The sequence below is a fragment of the Cyprinus carpio genome, chromosome B6, assembly GCF_018340385.1.
Source record: "Cyprinus carpio isolate SPL01 chromosome B6, ASM1834038v1, whole genome shotgun sequence".
NCBI classification, from domain to species: Eukaryota; Metazoa; Chordata; class Actinopteri; order Cypriniformes; family Cyprinidae; genus Cyprinus; species Cyprinus carpio.
The window spans coordinates 15,265,865-15,286,989 of NC_056602.1; the positions used below are offsets into that span (position 1 = coordinate 15,265,865).

Genomic DNA, 21,125 nt, shown 5'->3' on the forward strand with positions numbered 1-21,125 from the left:
CTGTTCCAATATCTACCCCAAGAGTCGCTACAAGAAACTGAATTGTCCTTTTAAAAGTTCTGCTTGAAAAGTCCTTGTAAAATCATTGGATTTTTGTTGGTCTACGACTTCTTGACTCTGCAGTACTCCTGAGTGAACCAACCCAGTCTCTTTCGTCAGGTATACTTGAGTGTGGAAAGAATTTCACAGAGATGAAATATGTTATTTGTGCAATTCAGAAAGTGAATGTCCAAACATGCAGCTCATGGTGTTGGTAAAGCTTCAGCAGTGGAATCTTGGAATGAGTGCCAAGAAGGTGAGCTGAAAGAAGCTTTGTGTTCTGACTCTGCTAACATTGAGCATGTACTTGCTCTTCATTTCTGTGTCTTCAAGGTCAACAACAATGGCCTGGTGTCTTTCCTGAGGGAGGTGTCCCAGTTCACCCCTGTAGCATTCCCCATTGCTGGAGACCGCAGGGTGGTGGCTCCATTCTGGGCAGATGTAGACAACCGACGGGCAGGAAAAGTTTTTTATCGAGAGAGCAAACATCCTGCCATCCTGAGAAAAGCCACTGCAGACATTAATCGTTACTTTCCTGAATTCCCTATGTTTGTCACTACATGGGTGCTGATTGCTACCTGGCATCAAGTCACATTTTTTGGTGGCAGCTCAATAACTCCGGTACCAAGTTCATGTATTTTTTAATTATGTTTCCTTTAGAAGACCATCTAACACATGGTTTCTCAGGTCTGGCCCTCAAGGTCCACTGTCTAGCAGAGTTGATCCCTGATCAATATTAAACTCTGCAGGATAGTGGACCTTAAGGGCCAGAGTTAAGCAAATCTGATCTAACAAGTAAATTAAAATTCTATATACTGTTTGTGTCAACTGACTTTCTCTCTGTTCTACTCTAAAGGTCAACACATTTCAGGTAGTTCTCATTACCGATGGTGAGCTCTCCTTCACCATCTTCCAGTACCACAATATTTCTTGGACAACAGGGATGCATGCTACCAGCGGTGGTGACCTAGCAGGCTTGGGAGGCATAGCTGCACAGGTAAGGTCATTGCCTTTACTCATGATGGTTTTTAGTTTTGACTGAAATGACTTAAGTAAGATTAAAATGTGAAAGAATCCACCCTGAGAGAACGCTCCCCCACTTCCACTCTCTTCCTAGGCAGGTTTTAATGCTGGCGATGGGAGGCGCTATTTCAATATCCCTGGCTCTCGGACAGATGATATTGTTGAAGTTGAAACCACCACAAATGTGGGCTATCCTGGTCGTTGGGTCTTTCGTATTGATGATTCTCAGGTGCAAGTGGGCAGCTGCAATGATTCAGGTATGCCACCAAAGAAAAGGAAAAAAATAATCAGTGTATCCAACAAATTAGAAAACATGATAGACAGTACAAATAGGAAAATATCAGTCTGCTCAGACTCTTTTCCACTGTGCTCCTCAGCTTCGGTCTGTGCTAACTTAAGGCCTTGTCAAAATGGTGGCTGCTGCATTGACGACTGCATCACTGGAAATCCCTCTTTCACTTGCTCGTGTTTGGCTGGCTTCACTGGACGCAGGTGCCAGATAGGTAAACGAATGATGAAATCCTTCCATCCCTCACAACTCATACTCATCCTTTGTGTTCTTCCTCGCCAGGAAAGAGAAAGTCAGCTTGTAAAAGTAGAATTCCACCCTGCAAGCCAGGGGGACAACCTAATGGAGAGAATTTCCCCTGGTCACATCTGTATGTAATACACATACAGTAGAGTCCGTCCAACGATTTGCTGTGGTCAAATCATTACCTTTTCATTCACCCCCTGCACTTTAGGATTCCCACATGTTTTCATTCCTGTGTGCACATCTAATAAAAGTCGCGTCATATTTGTTGTTCTTTTGTGTGTTTTGATAGAGGTTGATGAGTGCTCTTCATACCCCTGTCAGAATGGAGGCACATGTGTGGACAAGATCAACCACTTCATCTGCCTATGTCCAGTGGGATTCATAGGGACCACATGTGAGACAGGTAAATACCCAATTCTTCAATTATCGGACTCCAATTTCAATTATGCATTGCATGTAAGTTCAGGAAAAGAAAACTTATTGCTCCAATATCAATAAGAAGCTTATATTTCTACAATGTCCAATGTGTGGTTCTTCTCAAAAAGTTGTCTAATGGGGACTAAAATATTGAGTGAAAATGTATGTGAGTTTTGAACTCAGTAAGCTCTTCTTTTCATGCTGTGGCCTCTCTCCTCTGATTTTGCCCTCCCCTCCTCCCTTAGCACTCTGCTGGCTTCAGCCTCCTTCTCGTTCCCACAGTCCAGCCTGCAGAGATGTATCAAACCTCTAATACCTTTCACAGCCAGAAGTGCATAGTTTCAGAGTGAGGGGAACGGTGTGGAGGATATATTAATCAGCTGAATAAATATCCAGTGTGTGTGTGTGTGTGTGTGTGTGTGTGTGTATATGTGCTTATTGCCTGCAGACATAGATGAGTGCCAAGAGACCCCATGCCTCAATGGAGCACAGTGCATACAGGGTGTCGGCAACTTCACCTGTGTATGCCAAGCAGGTTACACTGGGTTCCTATGCGAGTCAGGTGAGCATGAATATTGGGAGTGTCACTGAAAGGCCATGACTTTCCCCAGGGAACATTTCCTTTTTTCCGCATTAGGCCCGCACTTATTCATTTGACAGATGGTGTTATCTAGACTGACTTCATGAAGACTGCTATAGTACAGTACTTTTAAGGGCAGCTAGTAAATGGAAATATATTATCAGTTACTTTGATTTCTTTCCCTGTGTTTTCATTTTGGGTCAGGTTTTATGTTCCAAATATTCATAGTTCTCAGAGTAGACCTTGATATGACTTTTTAGGAAAAAGCACTGACATGATTCCCCTGCTTAACAAATTGGTCTTCCCACAATGGAGGTTACTGATGAAATGCAAGCCCAGTTGGGAAGTACTCTGTAAACTAAACCGCTGGCCTTTGCATATCTTGAACCCTTGTTTCTACATGACACCAGATTACTGTTAATACTAGACACCTGGTCAACGAAACTGTACATCTGCATGAACTTTCATACATTCTCACATCTTAAGATATTGATACAATCAAAACCAAGCTTGAAGGATTGCCTTTCTCACGCTGACAAATTATTCTCTACATTGACATGAATCTTGTGTTTTGGAATCCAGATATCAATGAATGTGCATCCACGCCATGTTTGAATGGAGGTGTATGTGAAGACCTGGTGAATAACTACACCTGCGCCTGTACAACAAACTTCACTGGAAGCCACTGTGAGACAGGTGTGCTTTTTCTCTCTAGTTCAACCCACCATATCACTTTATAAATGCCAGCCAACATATTATCCAGTCTTTGTTTTGTTTCCCTTTGCAATGGGAAAAATGTTTAATGATAGAAGATGTTTACACAGCCAGCCACCCACCTACTTTCCACTTTATATTTGGCTAGCTATGACATTTTCCAACTGGGACTGACACAATGAAATTGAAAAAATAAAATGAATAAAGAGGAGGGAACACTCTGGGATAATTATGGCTTCAGACCGCATGTCTGACTAATTGAACTGCAAATAATGTCAGCCTCATCTCATAGTTATCAGATGCTTGGTCAACTCTTATCTGTTCATGAAAAGAAAACATACTCCAATATCAATAAGAAACTTGCACTTCTCCAATATCCAATGCATGGCTCTTCTCAAAAAGTTGTCCAGCTATGGTTTTAGATGATGTGTCTGACTAATTGAACTGATTTATTTGCAAATAATGTCAGCATAGTTATTAGATGCTTGGTGAGCTCTTGTCTGAGGTTGAAGTGGCTTGACCAACCACCAGTATGGTTTGGTTGGACTTTCATTTAAAATATTTTACTTGTTTAATTTTTGTTAATGTATTAGATCATGCTGCCCAAGTAATACCTCCAGAATATACTATAATTATATATATAATTACTATAATACTATAATATATATATATACCCTAAACAGAGTTAGTTGTCATGGAAAATTCCTCTACTACTGATGCTGCAAATCAGACAGGTAAGTCAAGGTTCTTCAAATTCCTGCCAAGATTTATCTCCCTTTCAAAAGATCATCATGCTTAATATTTCACTTACAGTTTCCTGCGATGGAGAGAATTGTGAAAAGCGTCAAATCTGCGAGTATATTGGCTCTGGAAACTACAACTGCACCTGCACCCCAGGTTACTACGGTGACGACTGTGAAGGTACAGTACTCCCAGACTTTAATGCATAGTAGCTACTCTTCCTTAAGTAACTGTCCAGGATCATGGCACAGAAGAGAACATGGCAGACACCACTATGCCACAGGAATTTGAAACACTGCCTGAGGAAGACTATGCAGCCGTGATAGATGAGCATAATTATCCAAACCTACACAACCTCACCCAGTTTACTGCTCAGACCTTGCAGCAAGTCGCTTGATGTTGTAGATAATTGCTTTATGGCACTTTTTACTACTTTACCAACAAGAGGAAGGGCTCTTGTCTAGACTTAACAGGGCCTCTGTTTTATGAGACAGTCCTTATGTTTGGAATTCACTTCCTTGCAACAAAGCATGTGAGATTTGTTTGGATGCTCTAACATCCAACCACAAATCACCGAAGACTCAAGTTATGAAGATGATATGAGCTGCAATATCCTCATATTTTGCTTTATCTCATTTAGTCAATGTCAAGTTGTCAATGTCAAGCTGTCAAGTCAGCACGACATTCCTGCTCCCAGGATCACTGTGTACACTGCACACTTTGTGCCCCAATAGATTTAAAAGCACATTGTGAGCTCTAGCAAATTCATCCTACTTCTCCACCTGGAGCTGAAATAACCATCGACTCATATATAGAATCTCCTATATCTCCAGAATACCTTCCTGCCCGGCTCACTTGGAATGTGTAGTGGAAAAAGTCATACAGATCTCTCAAAAAGAGAAGGTAGAAGCTCACAGACAGAACCTATGAGTGTCTAATGGAGCACGGAGATCAAAGAGACTGACCTTAGAGACAACAAATGAAAATGGCTCCAGCGAATTAACAATCTATTAATTGCCCCTAGGGTCACACAATTTGATCAAAAACATGCTACATATTATCAGAAAAAAATAACACCCTTACGCGAGCCCCCTGGACTTCAAAAGGAAGCAATTTAACAGTGATACAGTAAGTTACTTTGATCCACTGCTGCAATTACTGAAGGAAGAGGAAAATAAAAAAGTCTTAAGCTTTAAAGAATACTGACTTACAGTCATCCAGCACTATAAACTGTGTGGGAAAATTGTGGGAAAGACTGACCCAAGGAACAAGTTTATAATGTACAACAGTACAACAAATCCCACCACAGCACACTACGCTTAACTACGCTCATGCGCGCACACACACACACACACACACACACACACACACAATGCAACATTCCCACACATGCTTCCACTGAATTTATAGTTTGTTCAAAATTGACTGATGTAAAGAAAGAGTAATATTGTACAATGGTTAGAATGTTTGCTTATCCAGAAAAGCATGCTGACCTCCTTCCAAAAGTGTCTCTTTATCTGTCTCTTTCTGTTCTCTTTACATCACACTTAAATCCCTACAGAGGAGTGTCCCTGTCAGAACGGAGGGGTTTGTGTTGATGTGAATGGCACCTGTGAATGTCCAACAGGCTTCACTGGACTCTACTGTCAGTTTGGTCAGTATTAACTGTAAACAAATACAGAATTTGTTTTTTCAAAGAGTTCTAAAGACGTTATCAAATTATAGCTATGAGATTTCCATTTTTATATGCAGTTTATTTTTAGGACAATAATGTTAATTTCTGATTTTCTGATTTCTGATAAGAGGTAGTCTCTCTGGTTTCCACTGTTAAAAAGCTACTTGAAAATGTTGGTTGGTTTGTTCACTACTCACTGCTGTGTGTGTGCACTTGCATGGGTTAAATGCAAAACACAAATTCCAAGTATAGGACACCATACTTGGCCACACATCACGTCCTTTCCTTCCTTAAAATTCAGGAAGTGTTTTTTTCATCATTAGGCCAAACACTTAGCATTACATAACTGACAAGTGACAATTCAGGAATCATTACATCGCTAAAGCTGTTCCACCACTAAAGCTTGGTTTCCCTGTCCTGTGTACAGTTAGCTAACCATGGAACAGTTTGTAATTATTCTATACTAAATTATGTATTTTAAAAAATTCACCAAACCGAGAACCATTTGGCCTCATGTCATGATGGAAAAGCACTAAAAGGTCCTTTATTTATTGACCAACAGAGAAAACTGTATTCAGTTGAAGAGTGTGGGCAATCTTTTATTCTAACAAAAGCACTAAAAGTGTTTAAAAGTGCATCACAAGATGCATGATCACCAGAGAAAACATCTAAAAAGTGTGGGCAACCTTGTATTCAACAAAGTATTCCAAAAGTAGTAATACTGCACACATATTTCAAGATTCAAGATTTTTATTTGTCACATACACAATTATATAGAGCATATATAACCAGCAGTGAAATGTGAGTAACTGTATAACAACTAATTAAGCCAATTTTTTTTACTCCTTAGAGGTAACACAAACACCCTGTAGTAACAACCGACCGTGTCCGGATGGAGGTCCATGCTTAGAGTATGGCGGCACATACCTCTGCACCTGCCAAACTGGTGTTGACTTTGATCACAAGGACTTCTACCCATATGGTAAGAGCCCTGGAGAAACCTGAAGCCATGTGCAAGCTATGGTCTCCATGACAAATGAACAAATACTGTGCCAAGTTTTCAGGGTGGCAAAGGTCCCCACTGCAAATAAGGCGTTATGTTGAGTAAATGAGAAAAGAAAGCTTTATTTGCATGTTGACATAATGTGAAGGTAGTGTTTCAACTTGGCTGTTGAAATACACAGAGGATCTATGCTGTGGTGTGCATTTAAATGAAATCATTCCAACGCACTCAAATTAAAGTTACTAGTGAGCCTTAAAAAATGATCACATGCTGTGAAGGAACGTGGTGAAGCTGGTGTGTGTGTTTTTCAGTACAGCCCCGATCAGCCTGCGATTCCTTACCGTGTCAGAATGGAGGCTATTGCTATGAGAGAGATGGAGGCTATATTTGTGAGTGCAAGCATGGCTACAGAGGCAAGCATTGTGAAAGAGGTATGTTACATCTGCTCTACGTGTTAACATTTTGTCCTTGCAGACTTACATATCAAAAGGTAGACATCCAATTATTGTGGATCATATTGTTTAATGCACCAAATATCCGTTTTGCAGAAGTCATTTAGCCTACTTGCCAGTACATACAGCATTTTTCCTCTTTTTTTTTTCCTCAGTCAGATTAAGTATCTGTGCCTCTAGTCCCTGTCGTAATGGAGGCACTTGTAAAGAAGAAGCTGACAGCTACCGATGTGTCTGTCCCTACCGTTTCACAGGGAAACACTGTGAAGTGGGTATGTATATAGTATTTCCTGCAATTAGTGGTTTTATTGTGTGAATATAAATACATGAATGAAATTTTGGTCATGTTGTTTAAAGAGTCTTAATAGATTGATAAGCATTAAGTCCCTTTCATTTCAAACATATTTCTTGGGAAAATTTTGAATAGGAACAATGCAATGCGGGGGAAGTCGTGGCCTAATGGTTAGACAGTTTGACTCTTAACCCTAAGGATGTGGGTTTGAGTCTCGGGCCAGCAATACCACGACTGAGGTGCCCTTGAGCAAGGCACCGAACCCCCAACTGCTCCCCGGGCACCACAGCATAAATGGCTGCCCACTGCTCCGGTTGTGTGTTCACTGCTGTGTGTGTGCACTTTGGATGGGTTAAATGCAGAGCACGAATTCTGAGTATGGGTCACCATGCTTGGCTGTATGTCACGTCACTTTCATTTGTATTTTTTTGGTTGATGAATATTTCTTCCTCCAATGAAGAAACGTTCCAGATTTTTGGATGTGTGCAGTACCACTGCAGATGCAATATCAGAGCATTCAGTAGTTTTTATATTTATATCTTATTTTCTTTGTAAAGTATTATTACTACATGAAAACAAGATTTGTGAAAAGATTAAAATGATAGCAATTCAGTGTAAGGTTTTTTGTTGTTGTTGTTGTTGTTGTTGTTGTTGTTGTTTTTTACTTAAGTTAAACAAAAGTACTACAATGTAGTACAGACTTGTATAAGAAAATGCCAGGTTTACAAAATGATTGGTTTAATGTATACTTTAGTAAAATGTATGTTCATGTAGCACTTTCTACTGTAGTGGCATGAATTTATGTTTTCTTCAGTTTTCTTTTTGGTTTGAAAGGTCCATTCGTCTGTGATTCGCTTATCTTTTACATTTACATTACATCTATTAATTTAGCAGACACTTTTATTCAAAGAGACTAACAATTGGGGAATACATCAAGCAATTCATCTTAAAGAGGCAAAAAGACACAAGAAGTGCTCATGATAACAAGTTTCAGGCTATACTCAGAAAAAGACAAGGAAATCTGGGGATTAAGTAAAGAGAAGCAAAGTTGTTTTTTTTGTTTTTTTGTTTTTTTTAGGATGAAGTCAAATAGTGACGAAAGAGATGAGTTTTCAGCTGTCGTTTGAAAATTGTCAGGGAATCAGCATTCCGGATAGGGATGGGAAGATCATTCTACCAGCCAGGAACGGTGAACAAAAATGTTCTGGAAAGTGATTTTGTGCCTCTCTATGATGGTACCACAAGGCGTCGCTCACTAGTAGATCTCAGACTTCTGGAGGGAATGTATATTCGTGATAGTGAGTAGAAGTAGGCAGGTGCTGAGCCTGTGGCTGTTCTACATGCAAGAATCAATGCCTTGAACTTGATGCAAGCTACAGCCAGTAGCCAGTACAGGAAGATAAAGAGAGGTGTGATCTGGGCCCTTTTGGCCTCATTGAAGACCAGTCATGTTGCTGCGTTCTGAATCATTTGTAGAGGTTAGATCAGGGATGTCAAACTGTAGCCCTACAGAGTTTAGTTCAAACCCTGCTCCAGCACACATATCATGTAGTTTTCAAATAAGCCTAAATGATTACATTAGCTGGATCAGGTGTGTTTAATTAGGGTTATATCTAAACTGTGCAGGGCTGTGGCCCTCCAGGAACTGAGTTTGACACCCTTGGGTTAGACTGTGCATTACTGAAGTCCAGCCAGAAGAGCACTGCAGTAGTCCAGACTAGAAATGACAATGGCCTGGATGAGAAGTTGTGCAGCATGCCCCGTTAGGAAGGGCCTGAACTTTCTGAAGTTGTGCAATGCAAACCTACAAGATCAGCAGTCTTTTCGTGTCGTGTTTGCCATGAAAGGTCCTTAAGTGTCCACTGTTAAATTCCCAGCCAGCAGTGAGCACCCAAGGGATGTTACAGTTCTCAGTCACCCTTCCTCTTCTATTTTCTGGTCAAATGGAAGAAGAGTGTAATCTACTTTTCTTCATGTTTGGAAAACGGCATTTCCGCACACACAGAGTGCCATAAAACTGCACAAAGAAAAACGCTCTTCAAAGCCAAGATGCTTTTCATCTCTGGATTTTCATTATCCCAACTTTGTCCAACATTAGAGTTGTGCAACTGTTTGGCCTTGTGTAATGCTCCAATTTGCTGGAGTTTGTTCAACACTTGGATTCCTCACATGTAGGAAAAACAACTTGCCCTGGCACATGCATGAAAAGCTGTTTCTCTTTCTCAGTGCTACTGTAATGATCAATGATTTCTCACACATGTTGACCTCGTTTTGACGCACACATGGCCATGCTTTCTTTCTCAAATAAATATGCAAGCGCACACTATATGCACATTTGTACACAGAACTGTACAACAACTGTTTTAAAATATCTTATGTTTTATGTTTAGGAAAGCCAGATCCTTGTGCTTCCAGTCCCTGCCTGAATGGCGGAACATGTTTCCACTACATTGGTAAATACAAATGTGAGTGCTCCGCATCCTTCGTAGGAAGACACTGCGAGATCAACAGAGGATCCAATCCGACTTTGGAGGGTAATCAAACTCTGTTTTACCTCCGAAGTACACTGAGCTGTTTGCCAACACAACAGGAATCAGGAGCTCACACAGCTCTTTGCAGTAGTCACTATTCATTCATTTAGGGGTAACTGTTATGCATGTTAGGTGGAGAACAGCAGTCGTCTTTCTTGATTCAGATGATGCCAGGACGAAACAGCAGGTGCCAGTTCCTGCAGTAAAGCTGGGTTGAGTGTCAACTCCCCAGAGATGAAGCTGGATAAAGTCCTCAGTGCATTTGATACTCTCTCCCTGAACAGGAGTTATAACTCTGCTGTTACAGGCCTCCGTGTTACTGTTGATTCTACAAGGTTTTCCACAAGGTGCAGTTAAATTTGTGTCCTGCTGTTCCATGATAGGATGAAACACCATCCCCTTGTCACCTAAAACATTTCATTTTAAAAAAAAGGATGTTTTTACAGCTTCTCTCTATTTATGAATCTACTCGTAGCTGTAAATGTGGCCATGTGTATTAGGTAAAGTGAAACCGGTTGGTTCTTTATGTTTTTGGGAAAAGCAATAATTTATTCTGTAGAAAGAAACAAATAACTGTTGCTGCCACTGCACATTTTGTTTCATAGTGTTTCTGCCATTCTTTTTTTGCAGTGTAGGGCTTTGTCACTGTTTAAATAACTAAATAAATTAAATTCTTCAGCCTTAGTTGGATGATTTTTTTTCTAAATTAGAATTATGTTATCTGCTTCTGTGTATTTCATTTCTTTTTTCAATAGCAAATAGCTTATACATTGTAAAGTGAATTTATATTAGTATCTAATATCAATGTAACATCCATAAATATGATCGTGATGTGATTATTGTAAATCGTATAATTGTTTAACAACCCTGACTCATTGCCAACAGTCTGTTTGTTTATATAATGTCATAATTATGCTCTGTGCACACTGCAGGTCTGGACTGTGGCCACCCTGTGAAAGTCAAGCACGCAGAGGTGCAGTATTCCTCCACTACCCCAGGCTCGATGGCTCTGTATTCATGCCACCCAGGCTACACTCCCCTTCCCAGGGCCACCCAGAGCATCTGCAGCAGCCAGGGGTCCTGGAGCCAGCCTCCAGTCTGTGAAGGTCAGTGGAGATTCAAAACCCTTGTTGTTCAAAGTTTGCCCAAGACTGTCCCGCCCTGAAACCAACATTCCAAAATGGTTGGTTGGTTTGGAATGCTGGGAAGAAGAGCTGATGAGCCTACAAAAAGTCAAACAAGTAGAAACACTCTAAAACAAATTGTAGTTTGAAACCAACATAAAGTTTGTATAGCGTGTCAGGGTGCTAACAGAAAGTAGTCAGGCCTTGGTATACAGTTCAGAGTTCTTAAACACAAAACAATCCTGCGGTCTCTCTGTGGGACATAAAGCATGATGCTGCTCTGGCAACATGAGCTACTACATCATTTGTATCACATGAAATAAACAGTCCAAGTACACAGTGAGATGGGGAGAAATCCAAATACCTGGATTTCTGGTCTTCATTGACTTGCATGAAGGGTTTCTGCCTTTTGGGTTGATTTGGGTTTCTGCTTTTTCTGATCAACATAATGCAGTATTATCCCTTGTACACAAAATTTGTGTCTGTTTATGCAAGTGTGTGGTGTGTGTATTTCAGGCTTTGCTTATATATGTGTATGTGTTTTCAGGATTTGTTAAATGCTTCCAGTGTGCTAGGATTTGTACATGAATGACTCTCATCATCCCTTTTATTTTTCCAGAGATAAACGAGTGTTTGTCTCAGCCATGTATGAATGGGGGAACTTGCCGTGATAGGGTAGCCTCCTACCTGTGTGAATGTGAAGATGGTTTTAGTGGCCAGCGCTGTCAAACAGGTAACACGCTGCATATCTCTTGCTTATTCTTAATTCTCCATCTTAAGCCATATTGGCATTTTGATATTAGAGATTTTGACTCATTTGTGGAAAACCTGGCTTGAGTTTAGATTTCTGTGAATGCTTTGACAGATATTGATGAATGCCTTTCCGAGCCATGTAAGCACGGAGGTACTTGTGAGGATCAGCCTGGTTCTTACTTCTGTCACTGCCAGCAGGGCTATGCCGGGCAGGACTGTGAGATAGGTAACATCAATATGTTAATTACTATGGACTGTTTTGTTGTTTTACACACCCTAAAAACACAGATATTTTCTCCTATTAATCAACAAAAAAAAAAAATCACAAAAAAAAATCAATCAATATAATAAAAAAAAAAAAAAAAAAAAACAAGAATTTCCCAAACAATTTCCACTATCCCCCAATAATAAACAAATCAGTGGTTCCCAACCTTTTTCCTTGGGGCCCCCCCTATGTACATATTTAACAATCCATGACCCCCCCCCCCATATATATATATATATTAGTGCTGGGAAAAAATTTATCGCATCCAAAATAAAAGTTTGTGTTTGCATAATATATATGTGTGTATACTGTGTATAATTATTTTGTATATATAAATACACACATATGCATGTATATATTTAATATTTTTATTTATTTATATATAAATTATTTATATTTATATATAATATAAATTATGTATAAATGTATATACAGTATATACATGCAAAAATTTTACAATTAATACATGCATATGTGTGTATTTATATACAAAATAATTATACACAGTTCACACATATATTATGCAAACACAAACTTTTATTTTGGATGCAATTAATTTTTTTTCCCAGCACTAATATATATATATATATATAAGGGGTGTAACGGTTCACAAAATTCACGGTTCGGTACGATACACTTGTGTCACGGTACGGTTCGGTACGTTTTTGATTCAGCAAAAAGAAAGAAATGCCAGAGAAATTTCCTTGATTTCTTTTTTTATCTATTAAAACTAACATAATAAAGTGTGATATTTTTTACTTTGAGTAATTCTGGAGCTATAATTGATTCTTCTTATGAGCATATAAAACAAAACAAAAAAATGAAATATTGTAGTAGTTATAAACCAAGGTTTATTTTATTTCAGATTAACAATTGAGGGCAGCAAATTGTATTCATAATGTCAAAATAAAACCGACGTAATGTTACTTGAAGGTATTATAGCCTACTATTCCTGCCAAACTTTCATGGTTGCAGTTAGTGTTACTACAGAATGTTGCAGATCTGGACACTGGATAGTTCATTCGCGGCACAATGTTTCTTCCTGGTTTCCACGCGCTGTTTGATCCGTTAATAACGGAGAAATGTGAATGTTTCTTTCTAGATCTCGCAGCGATGTTATTACTTCTGTGGCAAATTCAAATGCTTTCTTTACTGGATCTCTTATTAGCGCTGTGTAGTAACAGCGTCGTATGATCACGATCGGCTCGCGCTGCACTGGTCCAAACTGATAAACGGTCCGTCAACCACACAAATAACGAGCAGTTTCGTTCCTCTTGCATTATGTTTGCCATTTGATGTTGGGCACTGTTGTGGTCGCGCCGGCGTCTCTTACATTATGAGCGCGCTTGCCACGCGCAACTCGCCTACATTTGAAATAACGAAATTGTAATTGAAATCGGCATTGTTAGCATATGATTTTTTTTAAAACTTTGAAAAAATATTTTTATATAAAATTATTAGTAGAACATTTTATGCATCTTTATTCACCTCAAAGCATATCCGCTCCCGCGCCCCCCCTGTGAACTCTGGCGCCCCCCTCTCAGTATTAAGATTTTTTTGCAAAATAGTCTTTTTTTCAAATAGTTATCTCAGCCAAATATTGTCCGATCCTAATAAACCATACAACAATTTAAACAAATTTAACTCAGCGTAAAAAACATAACAATCGACAAACTCTAAAAATGGACACTTAAAGGGATACTCCATCCCAAAATGAACATTTTGTCATTAATCACTTACCCCCATGTCGTTCCAAACCCGTAAAAGCTCGGACCACAATTTAAGATATTTTGGATGAAAACCTGGAGGCTTGAGACTGTCCCATAGACTGCCAAATAAATAACAATGTCCAGGTCCATAAAAGGTATGAAAGTCGTTATCAGAATACTCCATCTGCCATCAGACGTGCAATCTGGGTTATATGAAGCAACGATAACACAAATAGCAATCGAAAAAAACAAAAATAACTAATTTATTCAACAATTCCTTTGTCAACAGTCTCCTCTGTGTCTCTCATTATCACCGTATGCTGTGTGTGCTCTTCTGTGTCATCCGCGACACAAGGATGCGCTGTTTCTACATGTATTTAGCTTTGATTTGAAATAAAACAGTGCATCCTTGTGCCACAGTATTCTGTATGTATTCTGTATTCTGATGACGACTTTCATATCGTTTATGGACCTTGACACTGTTATTTATTTGGCAGTCTATGGGACAGTCTCAAGCCTCCAGGTTTTCATCCAAAATATCTTAAATTGTGTTTCGAGCTTTTACGGGTTTGGAACAACAAGTGATTAATGACAAAATTTTCATTTTGGGATGAAGTATACCTTTAAGACTGGTTTTGTGGTCCAGGGTCAAAAATGTAAAACAAATCCAGGCCATTGTATCACAGATGATCTATGCCTTCAGAATTGAGTGGAAATGCAGAAGATTCAGAATCTAAAATGATCAAGGCTGTGCAGGTAACTGTTGCCTGAATGCTTCTGAGTACCTGTTACAGTTTTATGGGTGAATGGCATAGGACAGCTCTGCTACAGTTTTCTACAAGGCATGTGGGAGAGTCCCACCAGCTAGAAGGTTCCATGGTCTGTGAGACCAAAAATGAAGCGTAGCGTTAGTTCTGGCAGGTCACATTAGTCAAGCTCGCACCAGCTGACTCTCAGCCGATCCACATCTACCGATAGGGATAGGACACATATCACAGCACCCATATATAAGGTCCTTCAGTATTATCTGCAGCTTCACATTGCTCAATAGCTAATTACCCTCCTTCATCCCCAACTCCTCCTCTAGACCAGTCAGGATTCGGCCTTCCAATTCCCCTTTGTATCATACAAATTTTTTAAAATGTTTAAATTAAATTATTAAACATAAATAATATCCACAATACATTTATGTTGGTACTGTTCTGTTTACCCTAAGGGGTTATCGCTGCTCTCCCTGCTCTCATCCATGCTGGGCTGCATGGATGCACAGGGAGTATTTGCCCAGAGCAGAACCATACTGCCAATCCAAACTGTTTGCTAATTGTCAATCATCCTTGACAATAGTGGTCCTGACAGAACTGAGTTTTTGGTCAAGTTAACACAGTGTATAATCAGAAAAACACCTTCCCTAATTTGTGTAAAACATGGTGCAGATTCTTCTCTGCAGAATGGCTGAAAGACAAAAGATAAAAGATAAAAGATAAAAATGAATGCAGCAAAATACTCAGAAATCAAGAAGGAAAACCTGATGGATTCTGCAAGACAGCTACTGGGTTGGGTTGGAAAAAGACCTTAGACTCAGTCTCCATGTAACCTGAATGGGGAAAAACTGCAGTGGCCAGATGTGCAAATCTAATGTTATTCACACAGACTCAAGGCTGTAATTGCTGCCAAAGGTGCATCTGCTAAACTCCAACACTTGAGTACTTATGCAAAACATTAGTTTGTGAGTAATAACTGTAATAACCAATCTGTAGAAAATTGTTTTCATTTTGACATTAAAGAATATTTGTCTGTTGATCAGTGTCAAAAAAAAAAAAAAAATAATAATAATAAATTCCCGGTTAACCTATCTGTGACAGTGTAAAACATAAAAACTATACTTTTTACAGACAATTATTTTCCAGCCTTAGAGTGGATTTATAAAAGCATCTACCTGAAACAGAAAGGGTCTTTGCAAACATAAAATTGTGCTTGTAGCTTATATAGCAATAATCTAAACTCAATAACTTACATAAGGATGTGCCTCAATATGGTAACTTAGAAAGAAAAACAAACCTGTTTCCCAACTCATTTTCCAGCTTGCAACTGTTTTTGTCATTCTGCGTAATCTGCTTTCCCCTTGATTCTGATTTACACTACATCTAATTTGATACACAAACACTTCACACCTACTTTATCTCTTACAAACAGCCCACCTTATGATACAGATGTGTTTGTTCTGCAGAACAGGATGGATGTGAGCCAAATCCTTGCTTGAATGGAGGCGTATGCCGAGGCTACAGGAGGAACCACCTGTGTGTGTGTAAAGAGGGTTATGTTGGAGACCGCTGCCAGACATGTATGTTAACCATTATTAAATATTACTCCTGAAAAAGTGCATAAAACCTAACAAATTAAAGAATAATCAAGGATTGAGGGAACTAGGAGTTGTATTAGTTAGGTCTGTAATTTTGTCAGATAGGGTGCTTTCAATGTAAGGTCTCAATTGGTCTTCTGTTGCCGTCTAGTGGAGAACCCGTGTGTCCTGCAGCCGTGCGGGAACCGAGGCGTCTGTTGGAGTGATAGAAGGGGGAACTACAGCTGCGCCTGCAGGGTGGGCCACACAGGGAGAGACTGTGAGAGAGGTCAGCTCCTGATCTTCCATTATTCAAAATCAACCCATATCCATTCATTTTATTTAAGTGGAGGCTATTTAGAAAAGAAACTAGATATTAAGATAGAATGAAATTCAGAGTTTGTGTTTTTACTGGCAAAGTGATTTGTTAAATTGCTTCCAGACCAGGGAAGTTATTAATTATTCTGAGATATGGGAAGTTTACTTATTACAAACTTAAAATATGTGCATTCTTTGGTATGTATTTGGTATGTATGTACTGCATTCATAAATTAATTATCGTTTAGAGCAGTGCCTTTCACCCCTTTTAATTTCAAGGGTTAATTTCCCATTTTTTACAACAGTATTTGAAGAGCCCCCATGTAGGCTAACAGGTTTCCACAAATTAAATTAAATAACTAAAATTATTTTAAATTATTAATTAAAATTAATTTACGTTAATAATATAACTTAAAAACTGAAAGTTTCAGAATTACAAGTTTTCTTAGCTGAATGTTCTTAAGGGATCCCATTTATTTAACCAATGATGTTTTACATGATGTTTCCAGTTGTTCTTGATATATTGTTTAAGCTATTTATTTATTTAATTTTACAATTTCTGGCTAGAAAATTTTTAATTATTTTACAAAATCTTAAAAACCTAACCCTTACCCATCTTTAACATTTTGAGCACAGTGTGAAAATCAATGATTATTTATGATGATGTACTTCTGATGATTTTAGTCATTGTACTTACCATTGTTATACAATTTAAAATTGAATTTGGGTAGTAGATGCTGGTGATTATTTATGTATTAGACTGTTTGATTGTACAATAGGGATAAATATGGGATCCTATATTCATGTTCTGGTCATGGGTAGCTATATATTATGTAGTGCATAGGTGGATGTAATGATTTGTATACAAATGGAAATTGTCCAGAATTTAAATGGAACACGTGTGTTTTTAGTGATTGAAAATTGGCTAATGAATAATGATGTCAATAGAATTAATGATTTCAATAAGTGGGTGGAGGGATTGAACTGTTCAACACAATGAAGAGGGCCTTGAGCTGAAACATTTGTGTTTTGAAACTGGTGATGAATGTAAAATAAACGTTAAAAAGAAGATTATTTTTGTGAGTGCGGATCATGGTCTCATGTGCTAAATATAAAATGTTAAAACACCATGGACATTTTATCTAGAAATCACTTTTAAAATTAAGCTACCTCATACTTAAAAATATAAAAAAAATAATAATAAATTTTGCTTGTTTTTATTTTAAATTATCTTAAGACATCTTGGGGCCCCACTAGCTAAGAATTACTGGTTTAGAGGGTATTTGATTTATTTTTAATACTTTCACTGTTCCCAGACCTGTTGCCTCCATCTGGCCTGCATGTGTTGCGGGTAGAAGAAAATGAAGTCGAGTTACGCTGGGATCAGTCAGATGCCACTCAGAATTTAATCAGCGGCTTTGCTGTTGCCTATGCTCCTATTGGTCGTGGACCAAGGAAGACAGACTTCCTGGAGAAGCAGCATTCTACCTATGTACTACAGGGCCTGAACCCCGGACAGCTTTACAACATCTCCACGTTCTCCGTCAAACGCAACACCAACAGTAACGACATAAGCCAGCCAGCTTTCGCTCTCATCCGCACTAGTGAGAGCTCCCAATTTTTCTTCTGTACCTACATGGTGACTATGTCACATCCTGTTTCCTTAGCGCAGTGGTTCCCAATCCTGGTCCTGGAGAACCCCCAGCACTGCACATTTTAGACATCTCCCTATTCAAACACACCTGATTCAGCTCATTAGTGAAGACTCCAAGACCTCAAATGTGTGTGTCAGTTAAGAGAGACAACAAAAACGTGCAGTGTTGGGGGTTCTCCAGGACCAGGATTGGGAACCGCTGCCTTAGCACAATGTGACGGCCCGATTTTTTATTTTTTTGTTCACGTTTATTTGTTTAAGTCCGTGAATAAAAAGTTATGAATGTTATTTGTGCCACATGAAAAAAGATGTCAAGCACTATTAAATTTTCTACATTTTTACACAATAATAGTGCTAAACTAACATGTAGATGTAAAGTATTCACTCGCATACTCTTCTTCTCCTGTTCTGTCGCAGGGCCACGTAAGGTGGAACAGCTGGAGGTAGTGGATGTGTCGTCCTCTCAGGTATGGCTGAGGTGGCTGGTGCATGTTGGCCGACATGCAGCGGTCAGTCAGGTTCGGGTGTCTCTGGTGCCTGCAGATGGAAGTGGACCTCGCACAGCCGTGCTCAATAGCAGCGTCACAGAGTACTCCTTCAGGTCAGTTATGATGACACAGAAAAAGAAAACACAAGTCTGCAAATAGTTTGCATAGTCTTAAGAGAATGATTTCATAATTGGCCCATCTAGTCTGTTGCAGCCTTCAAGTGCAGTCAGAAATGTTCTAATTTACAAGTTCTGAGCACATGAATAACCATATTTTTTTCCTAACCATACAGCCAAATGTCATAATATAATAATGAATCTCTGGACCTAGAAGTAGGAGATTCAGAAGGTGCACTTGAAGTTTGTAAAGTGGCTATCAACACATCATAAAACAAGAAAATTTGAATTTTTAAACATTTCTTGTCTTGCAGTTAGAACGTCTGCTTGCAATACACGTATTGGCCACTAGATGGCCACAATAACATCTCATGCTTGCCTGTTACCTTTAATAAATAGTTTAAAATTTAAAGGTTAAGAAATGCACAGCTCAATATGATTTATATATACCTTTTAAAAATCACCTTTTGTGTTTCACGGAAGAAATTCATGATGGTTTGAGTTCAAGACATGTAAGTAGACTGTATGATGATAGAATTTTTAGTTGACCTTAACTATTTTTGAGCTTGCTAATTACTTACCACAGAGCTTAACAAAAGTAGCCTATCATCGGTTCCACTCTTGCGTTAAACTGGAAGAGTATTGTTTTTTCTTTACATATAAACAGTTAGTTTAGTTCCTTTTGGGGGGGGGGGGGGGGGGGTGAGTGGGTTCTGTAGTGAATATAACTTTTGAGTCGTGGGAAACATAGGTGGGAAAGCCGCAATTTCCGGGGCACGTCATTTTTTTTCTATTCTGTAAATACATGTGAGAACTCTAATTGTAAATGATTCACCCATGTACATATTTTATCTTTTAAGTTTAATGATTAAAATCTAAAATTATTATAATATTATTATTAATAGGCATTATTAACTTTTAGCCTAATATATTAACATTTAATATACTGTTACATATTATGTTTCAGTGTGCTCTTTAAGTAGGTAGTAGTAATAGGTACATAACCCTAAATGATGTAAGAAAAATTATAATGCTGTTTTAAAAAAAAAAAAAAAAAAAAAAAATATATATATATATATATATATATATATATATATATATATATATATATATATATTTTTTTTTTTTTTTTTTTTTTTTTTTTTTTTTAAATTTAAGCTAATTTATTAGTAGTATTATTATTAGTAGTAGTATTTCTTTTAACCAAAACCAACATTAAAGTTTTCATTTAAAACTAAAAAAAAAAAAAAAAAAAACCTTCTTAAAAATAAAGTTTTAAATAAAGGTACTCTCTATGCTTTTCAGGGTGCTTTGTTCTCAGGTGATACAGAACTTAGTCAGGTTAAAAGTCTTTATTATTAAATTTAGTATGGATCAAAAATGAAACTGTTGTGAATAGACAGTCTTTGCAATGGCACTTCAGTCCCTTACAGCTTCATTTTCATTCCTGTCAAAAATAGGACAATAAATATGGCACTACTCTGACTAAGGTCTATTGTTGTCACGGTACCAAAATTTCAGTATTCGGTACCGATACCAGTGAAAATCCACGGTTCTCGGTACCAATTTCGGTACCAAAGCAAAAACAAAAATATGCTAATTAAAAAAAAAAAACTTTTTTATCACTAAAAATAAAACCAGTGCCATTCTTTATACTTATTTACAATTGTGTTTGAAGCTTTTCTACAAGTAATATAATTATGAAAAACAGTAAACAAGTTACACCCAAATTTAATTTGTCTTTTAATTAAATTTAAACACATTGTATTTGTTGTTAAATAAAGAGTATTTGCTATTAAAATGAAAACATGGAAGAAATATTGTGTGATATATTTCTTTAAAAAATAAAGGTTTATTAATTTTTTCAACAGTAGTAGCAGTATCGCATACATTCTACTAAATAATTGTAATATTTCTAGCACAATGCCTTTATGTAAAAATTAACTTTTATTTTGACGGGTTGCAGTGTTTCCCACAGCCTTACACTCCCCCGCCCCCATATATACATATATATGCAAATTCATTTTCTGCCAGCAGGAGGCGCTTTAAGAGCGGGAGAGATACAGGATTCTCCGGTATCGCTGAGCTCACAAACGCTGCCTTATCAAGCATTACATGCAAAATGAAATGAAAATGAAATCGAAAATTTTCTAAATACAGTCCTTCAGAACTCCAGTGATATTAAAACACCCGCATCGGTTTTTGGTTTTGAAACATGCAGTGCTCATGTTTATTCAATGAAGTCAAAGCCTTTTGGAAAATCTATTTGTGGCGGTCAGTCTTGATCACAGTCTATGGTCTTGATATTTTAACAAATCAATGTGTGGGAAACCCTGGTTTGGTGTGAATACCTTTAAA

General features: G+C 38.1%; 1 protein-coding gene across 1 annotated transcript in view; it reads left to right on the forward strand.

Moving 5' to 3' along the window:
- The window catches only part of sned1 (sushi, nidogen and EGF-like domains 1), a 32,643-nt gene that overhangs the window by 5,902 nt on the left and 5,616 nt on the right, over window positions 1-21,125 (forward strand). Inside the window, exons 2-22 of the mRNA XM_042725836.1 lie at window positions 373-660; window positions 896-1,036; window positions 1,157-1,319; window positions 1,440-1,565; window positions 1,887-2,000; window positions 2,463-2,576; window positions 3,177-3,290; window positions 3,992-4,042; window positions 4,122-4,229; window positions 5,611-5,703; window positions 6,575-6,706; window positions 7,039-7,158; window positions 7,335-7,451; window positions 9,862-10,005; window positions 10,935-11,108; window positions 11,746-11,859; window positions 11,992-12,105; window positions 16,081-16,194; window positions 16,364-16,480; window positions 17,826-18,113; window positions 18,581-18,764. Of these exons, the coding sequence (XP_042581770.1) occupies window positions 373-660; window positions 896-1,036; window positions 1,157-1,319; window positions 1,440-1,565; window positions 1,887-2,000; window positions 2,463-2,576; window positions 3,177-3,290; window positions 3,992-4,042; window positions 4,122-4,229; window positions 5,611-5,703; window positions 6,575-6,706; window positions 7,039-7,158; window positions 7,335-7,451; window positions 9,862-10,005; window positions 10,935-11,108; window positions 11,746-11,859; window positions 11,992-12,105; window positions 16,081-16,194; window positions 16,364-16,480; window positions 17,826-18,113; window positions 18,581-18,764 (2,930 nt within the window). The remainder of the gene's footprint in view (window positions 1-372; window positions 661-895; window positions 1,037-1,156; window positions 1,320-1,439; window positions 1,566-1,886; window positions 2,001-2,462; window positions 2,577-3,176; window positions 3,291-3,991; window positions 4,043-4,121; window positions 4,230-5,610; window positions 5,704-6,574; window positions 6,707-7,038; window positions 7,159-7,334; window positions 7,452-9,861; window positions 10,006-10,934; window positions 11,109-11,745; window positions 11,860-11,991; window positions 12,106-16,080; window positions 16,195-16,363; window positions 16,481-17,825; window positions 18,114-18,580; window positions 18,765-21,125) is intronic.